Source organism: Merops nubicus, unplaced genomic scaffold (assembly GCF_000691845.1).
Source record: "Merops nubicus isolate BGI_N331 unplaced genomic scaffold, ASM69184v1 scaffold20976, whole genome shotgun sequence".
NCBI classification, from domain to species: Eukaryota; Metazoa; Chordata; class Aves; order Coraciiformes; family Meropidae; genus Merops; species Merops nubicus.
In genome coordinates, this window is record NW_008617560.1 from 226 (window position 1) to 10,107 (window position 9,882).

Below are 9,882 nucleotides of genomic sequence, written 5' to 3' on the forward strand. Positions count from 1 at the left end.
TCTGTCACGCCGGTGGGACTGGGGCTGCTCAGCCTAGATGAAGGAAGGCTGAGGAGGATCTGTCCAACATGTGTAAACACCCACAGTGGAGCTGTGCTCTCCGCCCTGGTGCCCAGTGACAGACACATGAAACTCCCTGAAACTCCCTCCAAACATAAACAAATGTTTTTTCCTTCCCCCTTTCCCCACCTCGTGTGAGGGTAGTCAAACACTAGCACAGGTTGCCTAAAAGGGCTGTGGAGTCTCCATCCTTGGAGATACTCAAAACCCAACTAGTCCTGGGCAACTGGCTGTAGCTGACCTTTCACCCTGGGCTAGACAATACCCAGAGATCCCTTCCAACCTCACTTATCCAGTAACTTCTGTGAACAAAACCAGTGTCCAGGGCTAGTCTTAGGAAATGGACAAAACCTGCAGGTCCAGCTGGGGGAGATGAGAGGCTACCCAAGACAGGAGCTATTCATCCAGGCTGTGGCTGGTGGTCTGCTAAGGTTTCCGAGGCCAATATGTGATGTAAGTTAGTAGTACAATTTAGTGCTCTACTGTATAGCACAGCAAGATGAATGGGGCAAAGCTGTAAGTGGGCAGATTCAGGCGGGATGTGAGGAAGAAGTTCATCCCCATGACAGTGGTGAGACCCTGGAATGGGTTGCCCAGGGAGGTGGTTGAGACCCCATCCCTGGGGGTCTTTAAGGCCAGGCTGGATGAGGCTCTGGGCAGCCTGATCTAGTGGGAGGTGTCCCTGCTCATGGCAGAGGGGTTGGAACTGGGGGATCCTTGTGGTCCCTTCCAACCCTGACAGATTCTGATCTGTTTTAGCAGAGGACTTTGTAGTGTTGGCTGAACGGTTGGACTTGATGATCTTAAAGGTCTCTTCCAACCTAAAGGATTCTATGAACACTATCTTGAAAGCAGCTGGAATAGTATTTGGCTATTAAATGTAGAGGTATGCCAGATACAAACATGTCAGCTTCTTGGAAGTGGGAAACAGCACTATTTTTGCACTACAGTTGAAGTTTGTTTTTTCTTGTTGTTTTTCTTTTTAAACCAAAGTTAACATCATAATTACAGAGGAATCCAGTTCCACAAAACAGCAGTCTCATTTTACTGTCTACTGAACGTGGCAAACGTGCTCCCATACTGGCAGCGGAAAATCCAAAAGCATACAGCAGTGAATCCTACCATGTTTGGCACAAAAGGGAGAGCAATCCTTAACAGAGGAGCTGAGCAGCACCCCATCTCTCACAGATCATAACAAACACTCTGCACCACTCTATCAACTGCTTTCTGTGATAATGCAGCTTCTTCCTGCATCCCCTACACACTGCAGCCTCAGTTTAAAAAAAAAAGAACAAAAACCCCCAACAAAACACAAACACAACAAACTCACTGAATGCCCCTCAGCCGTTCATCCTTGCAACTAGTTCTGCATCGCTGGAAAAATGAAGATTGACAAGTGGATTTAGGCTAAAAGAGTTCCAAAGTACTGTAATACTGAGGATGTTATGAGATGTTGGCCCTAGGGCAGACAGGATTTTATCAACATCAGCTATTTTAGGGAGAATATTTTAGTAGCTTGGGGGGGTGTGATTCACAATTCTTAACACTGAGCTGTGATTTTTATATGTAATGCTTATTCTGCAATCAACTCAGAACAATGTTATTTTCCAGCATAACTCAGCCTCACGTCAGAAAGATAATCTCTGAATTGTAATGGTTGATCTCTCCCTACTGTAGGTTTTTGTGAATGAGATTAAGGATCTGGTTTCTGCAACAGAGAAGTTTATGATCACTCCGACTTTGAACTAGTAACCTAAAACTGAGCATCACTGGACTATTTAGTAATTTCTTTGAGCACACCTGAAAGTTGAATAGTACTGAAAACACAATCCCATCTGTATTAAAAAAATAATGCAGCTAAAAAACAAAAACCCCCAAACCACACACCACTCACAATATGGTCTGTGACTCACTGTAACGGCAGCAATTATCTTTTGGGAACTTCCTTGTATTTCCAAAGCTCAAGAGAAGTTGCTTGATGGGCAGGGAACAAAACAGTTTGTCAGTGAGATCTAGGCAAGAAACAAATATAAAATCTAGGTATCTTCTGGAAGTGCTGCAAGGCTGAATTCCAGCATGCTTTTCTACATTGATTCTCTGCTTTGAAGAATCTTGCTGGTTTTGCTCACGAAATTCTACCGACTTAATCCTGCCTTCCCCCTGCAAATGTGGAGTCCAGCTTTAGTACAGAACCTGCGGGGGAACCAGAGGGCCAGAAAATTCATGAAATTGCATAAGTCCACAGTTTTTTTATTTTAGCATCAGTGAACTATCATGGTGGATTATGAATCTTAAGATGCTACCAAGTAAGTGTTGTCATGGAACCAAGACAATGATGTCCCAGCTTCAGCATTCTGGTGTGAGTTATCCATTACAGCATTCCCACATGGGAAAGAAACAAAATGGGTAAAAAAGCACTTGGTAAAAATCCGAGAGTAGAAGGTTGCTGCCCCTCTTGTGCCAAAGCCAGCGAGATTCACTGCGGTGCACCCCCAGATTCTCTACTGCCTGGGGAAGGGCGCCGTCACCACGCTCAGCAGACAGGAACTCGAGCCTGCTGTACCACATGCAGCCTGTCATTTGAACCTCCTAAAACGGTATTCTGTGAAGCCGTAAATATTTCGTTCCATGTTTTTAGCAAGACATTTGCTTTAGTCAGTTCTGAATGTCCATCTGTTACAGAGAATCAAGTGAGATTCTGCGAGCAGGTGTATTTCACTTTGGCCTCCTTTAAGGAGTTTACCTGCCAGCTCCAAATTTATGAACTGGGAGGACTGGGCCACACAGCCACTAACTGACCACTGGAGACAGCAGTATCTTTGACAAAACAGAAGGAAGAGACAAATATTCTCCCAGTCTTGTTATCAAATACGTAAGTTGCTACATGTATTCTTGGCAAAGCTCATTTTTTACCATCACTATTTTTGATATGATTTCTCAAGATACCTGACAGAATTAGGAGGTAAAGAATGGTCTTGATTATTCTGCTGCTTGTGTACTCATTGCTTGTCCTACAAACAGCAATCTGTATGATCAAGTCTATCGTTTATTGTTTCAGCAAACAGGACATGTACTAAGGACTTGGTCACCTGCCTTTTCTGGAACTACCAGCCAGACCATACGTGGAAGCAGCTTGAAAGCAGTGTGTATGGATGATAGGTACATACAGGAGAATTTGACAGAGGTTTAACATAATTAAAAGTCTTGGCTGGGAGCAGCAGAGCTGGCTGCATATGCAGATGTGATTCACAGTTATCACCATGAGGGTCATCATCAATTAAAATATCAAGAGCTACGCTGCTAAGGACAACAGCTTGTGTCCCTGAAGCAAAGCAGATGCTGCACTGTTCACTTGCACCCTACTGGTGTGCTCACTTTGCAAACCTGACCTGAGCCGTGCAAGGCATCACTCAGGACTTGTTCTCCTACTGGAAATGCATTACTGCTGTTGTGTGTCACACACTTCCTCCCCGCAGCCCCTCGGCTACTGTAGTCTGGAAATAAATGTTTCTGTGACAGCTCACAGCTGGAACAACTATGGTCTCATGAAATAAATCAGTTTTTGCTTGTACTGGTCCTTTGCTCTTGCCTAGACTGACATTCTACCAGACAGAAGGACAATGGATTGTTTCCTTTTGCTTCTAGATGACACATTCTATATTAAAAGTTAGTTCATTTTCTTTAGGCTGTTCTCACAGTCAAAAGCTAGACTCAAAACATGGATAAACCATTCCCCTCAGCCATGCTTTGAGGTCCTGGCAGCCATTTGCTTGCAGCTTACTAAACAGCCCTTCATGGCTTTCTGTGGTTCCTTTAGTATCTCTCTGATACTGAAATCCAGAATGTCATTATCAGTGATTTGGAAAATTCCAGAGCATAGACCCCGCAACTCAAGAGATTAAGGTACTCACCTGGAAAGAGACATGGGTAGCTCTTAATCCCACCTCCAGTGGGCATTTGGCTGCAGCAGAAGGCATCGACAGCACTTCACTGGGGACTGGTTCCATCCCCAGGCAGAGCTTAAATTACTGTCTCCTATCAAGAATCAAGTCAAGTAGCCTTATCAATCCAATGGTAAGAGATGAGCACCATCGCTCCTGAATCCTTTAGCTCACCCTTCATTCAAAACTACACACTGAATTTGACTCCACCCATCCACACTGCCAGGTCAGTGAAACTGATTTTTTTTCAGATATCTGACAAAACGTTATCCTGTCTTTGTGTTCAAAATAAAGTGATCAAATGAGTTTTGAACCACAGCAATGGACACTGGCTGAAATACTATTTACTTTTCCAAAAGAAGCTGCATTCCAGGTTCCTCTTTGCTGTTAGAAATACAGCTGTGCATTCGAGGAGGATAGGAACAGTGGTCCTACTGACCAGCCTGCATAACTGACCCCGCCAATATTGACTATTGCATCAGTTGCTGGTTGAGCTGTAAAAATCACAGCTTCTTTTAAGTCACTGCTACAGATACTGAACAACATTAGGCCAAAAAATCCTCCTTTGTTCAACAAGAACCAGCCTCCTTTGTTGATTCTCCATGTAAAACTGAGGTTTTAATTTATTCGTCATGAGGTGCATTGGTTTTACTGGTAAATATTTTTTAAAAGGACAGGTAAGGCAAAATTTATTAGCAAGAGTCCCGCTGGTTTATGATAACACCATTATGAATGCAGAATCAAATAAACAGAACAAAAAAACATTTAATGCAAAGTTAAATACAATACAAACTTTATTAAAAATAGGTTGCAAGTGAAATACAGTAGAAATGGGCAACTACAGCAGTTTTGATGTTTTTCATAATAATGCACAGACAAATATGAAAAGCACTTTTACACATATTCACACTTGACCCGAATGCCCAATAGCGGCCAAATCCACTCGACTGAAGGTTATAGGTATTTTTTTGCTAAGCCTTTTTCAGATTCTAGCAGCAACAGTAATTCAGCCACAGCATAAAGTTTTTTTTTTTTTTCCTTAAGAAAAATTTGTCACTGTAAGGCTGCTAGTGTTCTCAAGATAAATTGGGAGAGGCTTGCTTTTCCTGATTAACAGACATAGCAAGCATGCAGATCCTTCATTAACACTTTGAACCAGTTTAATCTTCTACTTCATATTTAAGAGGTGAAACGGTAAAAGCACACTTTCAAATAAGAAACCTGAAATATGTAAAAAATATTTACACTCCAATTTTCATTAACTTGCATTTATTTATCATACAACTCTTATTAAAAGTGATTTCATTCCTAAGGCAGTGAAAGTCTACCTCTTTGTATTTGGAAGTGTGCACAATTCCCTAAATATATATTTATAAGAGAACAATATGATACAGGGAAAAAAAAAATAATCTAAAGCCAGTAAAGGGCTTTGTCAAATAGAAAATTTGTTTGGAATCACAATATATATTGTCTTAACATCACACAATGAGAAAAACTCTGATGAGGTCCTTATTCCCAACATCATCAGCCACATACGCATAGCTGAAGAAATAGTGGGAGGAAAAGATTAACAATTTAAAATTAAATAAGGCTATTACAGTGTGAAAAAATAGCTTGAACTGCCAAAAAGATTTTCAGCACAACAGTAACAGGATGTCAGTAAATCCAGCGAGACTAAAGAAGAGCTTGCTAGCACTGCTTGCTCAGCACGAGCAGAGATGGTTTGTTGCCAGCACCCCAGCTCTGTTAACGAGCGTGCAACGTTCCCACTCCCAACCAGCAGTGTTGTATTTGACACTTCACACTTCGGTCTTTTTTTCTCCAGCATGCCAGTCAGCTTCTCCAGATTCAAGAAAAAAACAAACAAAACACCAACAAAGAAGATATTGGTGAACCGCTAATAGCAGACTTACCAGCACTGTTCCATGCCCAACTGGCTGACACCTTCCAATCCGTCTTTCTCAGAAAACAGACACCTCTGTCCTGCCCACCTTAGAACTGGAATCATTACTCCTTGCCTTTAACACATTATTTACATTTTGGTCCTAGCTGATGAAGGGCCACTAGTGTAGCCTACTATCTATTGCTTATGTTATTTTTAATAATTATCCAGAAGTTTGATCTTCATGTTTCTGAAAGTCTGAAGCACATACAGTGGGGATGCATCAACATACACTTTCTGTAACTACAGATGAATTCTTAGGCAACCATTTTAGACCAAACAAATACGTAGGACTAGAAATGGTTTTATTCCAAGGCTCTACCTACAGGATGTGTGTTATTCCAGTACTAAGCAATGGTAAGATCTGTATTGATACGCTGATCATTCTATGAACACCATACAGTATGTCAAACTTGCATATGAAGTCTTATTTAAGGTGGCCCAGATATTGGCTTCTTATTAACCTAAAATACTAACTTCTAGTGCACAGTTTAGTTTAGGCAGTTCAAGCTATTCTCACTCTCTCTGCTCAGCAGCTAAAACAAAAGTGTGTCTGTAAAACACCAGGAAACAGAACTTATCTTTGACAAGTGCTACTTGGTCTGGTGCACAAGAACTTAACCCCCAAAACAGAAAGGAAAAGAAAGTTACCTTCACATGATTCATATCTTTAAAATTTTACAGTGCTTTCATTGTATAGACCACAAGCTCCTGGCAAAGTAATCAGTTTTCTTGCTATTGCAACATCTCTAAATCTTAATTAACAGTCTTAGATATAGAGGAATCAAAGTCACTCCTTTCAGAAAACATTCATTTTCTGTTCATTAGTAGTGCCCCGCCCATCTCAATCCCTCAATTTAGAGATCTTCAGTTACATCTGATAAGGTGCTTTAATCTTATTTTGTGTTCAACTCATTTTCCAGTTCCATTAATTTCCTAGAAGCTTTTACTTTATTGGATACATCCTGACCCTGTGAAAAAAGTCGCTGGCGTTCCCTGAACGTCAAGTTTTCTGGTGCTCCAGGTAAATCTGTATCTTGACTGGAAAGGGAAAAATAGTCTTTGTTATAATTGTTATCTACAATATTCTTAAATATAATAAAATTTAGTGATGTGTATTGACCAATAGTTTTTTTGATTGCAGCAAAAGATTCTCTATTTTGCATTCTTCAAGATTTTGTTCCCCACGCATGCCTTTAATTCTGACATTGTGCTGTCACTTAGTTGACAGCTCACATCCCTCCCTGGTACACTAACACAAGTGAGAACTTATTTCCCATATCCCAAGTGAAGTGTAGGTGTAAACTAAGGCTCTGTCTGTATTAGTGTGGCATTGCTGTTATGGCTCAATTAGGAAGCCTCTCTGTCGTGAGATGTGTCTAGGAAAAAGCACTAGAATAAAAAGCTTTTATGTCTTGATAAAACAAAGCTGCTGGTACTGAGGTAGCTGTAGTGCCTGCAATACCTCTGTATTTTATTCTCTACTAGGAAAGCTGCCAAGTACAATTGTTGCTTAAGCTCTTGCACTTCTCTCTTAACCTTGCAGCAAACAGATTTTTCTACTATGTGTTTCTGACGATCACAGTGAAGTTCTCAGATCAATCTTAATTGTAGCTGTAACAATACTTTACATATGTGATTAACCTTCATATAATAATGCTTTAATATATATTTAAGTTTTTTGATCAGAAGAGGTTTTAATTTTAGCTTTAAGAAGTCTGCACACTCCACTAAAACATTAACTACGTTTTAAAAGGTAGGAACTGGGCTAACAGCTTCTACAAAATCCTAGCCAAGCCCAGTCACGCATTCAGTACTCTACACAGTAAAGCTTGCCACTCACATATCAAATACAGCCAGTATTATTTATGTTTATTACAAATATGATAGGAATCCCACGTAAGAGTTAGTGTTCAGATTTATGAATACATCTGAAACAGCTGAAGTTGTTCATTTACAATGATCAGTGTAGTCCACTGTAGCACTGAAATTTGCTTCTGTGAAGTAGTACTTCAGGTCACCTAAAGACTTGTGGAGAACTCAGTTGAACCCAAGATTCTCCAATGTCAGAGCTCTTGAACAGCCCCCAGAGATACACCAGAACATACTGCAGAAGTTAGCCAAGTCAGGTGTATAAAAGTTAATGGACTCCTGCACATCACCTTTTAGATCTTTTCTCTCTTGGATCCCGATAAACTTCATGGGCTCCAACAGCTGCTCCTGCAGATCCAGTGTATGAATTTATTCCTTATGCAAAAGAAAAAATAAGTTGCAGGATTACAGTTACAACACCAAAGTTTTATATTGTATTTTTTCAAAAAGGTGCAGTGCTTCTTTCAAGAAATAATCTCAAAGGAGAATCAGAAATAAATTTAGACAGTCCTGTGAGCTCTAGAATATTTAAAACCAGTGCTACTGGTTTCAATGCTCCCTCAAAAGAGCTGTAACCTTTTTATTCTTAATTTTGAGTCAGAAAACATTTTGTTTAGACTATCCAGCACATACCAAATTATAGTCTTTAATTATAGCTTACTGTAAGACAGATATTAGTAGTTGTTCAAGAATATTGATGGAAAGAGCAACACATTTCATTATCCTGTAACAAGCTCCACAGGAAATAAGGTAGCTTCAGCTGCTCTCTTTACAAGGCTAGAGGTAAGTTAAGATTAGTATATACCATCTTTGCAATTCAGCACTCAGAATTTTTGTCTTTATTTAGTATGATTAAGTCAACTGTATCACTCAGAAAATACCCTCTTCCTTCCATGCCATTAAATTTAAGTTTCCAGCAAGTATCTTGCAGCACTGCACCTTTAGACTAAGTTGATATAACAGACAGGTCTTACACATTATATTAATTCTTTCTAAAGGCCACAAGACAAAACCTTCTCTTTCCAATCAAAAAGTTTAATAATTTAATCTCTATTTAAGACCATACTATCTTAGTAACTGTCAGAGTAAGTGTCAGCACAATACTCAGATTTGTCTTCAGACAGTTCTGGTCTCATATTGTACATGTTATGTCTTGTGAACCTTCTTCAGTACAGAAAGGTATGTTTTGCTTCTTCCACTGGTATATGGAACTTTTCATAAATATTCAATAAAAGAAACATATGAGGCTGGAACACAGAATGAAACTTAGTGAGTGTGTTGTCAGCTAAATTTTTTCCATCAAAAATTTGTAGCAGACCAAATCATACTAGGTATGCCAGGCACAGGAGGACTTTTTTCCTTTCAGACCTGAGTCTTACATGCATGTGAAGTACTACTTGTCCCTCCTTAGAAACATCTGGACCCACATGCCATGGTTCACACTTCCACTTGCTTTAGGACAGTAGTTTTGATTTGGGTGTTGCCATTAGTTTTTTTTTTTTAATTTTACAGACTCGGTCATCTTAGATCCAGTGGAAGAAGGTACAAAAGCAAAATTTGCAGAAGCATGGTTTGCTAGAGTTAACGTTCAGAACAGAAAAGAGCTGCAAAAGACAGGAATGTAACAGAGTCAGCAAGATGGGAGATGGTAACTGCACAGTGAATTCTGCATTTTGTGCAAACGGCTTTGTACGTTACGCAGGCAGTCTTCAGAGAAGCTTGAGCAATCAGGTGAAGTTAACCTGTTCTCATGGCTATTTTAAAAATTATGAAATAAGAGTATTCAGAATTAGTTGTATGGTTTATGAATTAGGTTATTAAAGGCGAAGCATCGTACTACAGTATTCTTTGTTACCAAAACTCTAACCAAATCTTTGTAGATTCTCCTTTCCATAGTTTTCCAGGGGAAAAAAAACTCGCGCGCACACACACAAAAAAAAATATCACCGAACGTTTCACTTTGCTGAGATTCATTTTTCCATTTAAATTAACAGAAAGCAGGATTGGGAAATGTAATTACATATGAAATGGCATTCTGGGTTGTGGATGATGGGAGGCAGGAAGAGC

The 9,882-nt window shown here is 39.9% G+C and overlaps 1 protein-coding gene across 1 annotated transcript in view; it reads right to left on the reverse strand.

The window, feature by feature from the left end:
* Window positions 1-6,131: 6,131 nt before the first annotated feature.
* The window catches only part of MLLT4 (myeloid/lymphoid or mixed-lineage leukemia (trithorax homolog, Drosophila); translocated to, 4), a gene marked incomplete at its 5' end in the record, with an annotated part of 83,155 nt that continues 79,404 nt past the window's right edge, over window positions 6,132-9,882 (reverse strand). Inside the window, 2 exons of the mRNA XM_008943195.1 lie at window positions 6,132-6,984; window positions 8,106-8,190. Coding sequence (XP_008941443.1) covers window positions 6,840-6,984; window positions 8,106-8,190 — 230 coding nt within the window. The remainder of the gene's footprint in view (window positions 6,985-8,105; window positions 8,191-9,882) is intronic.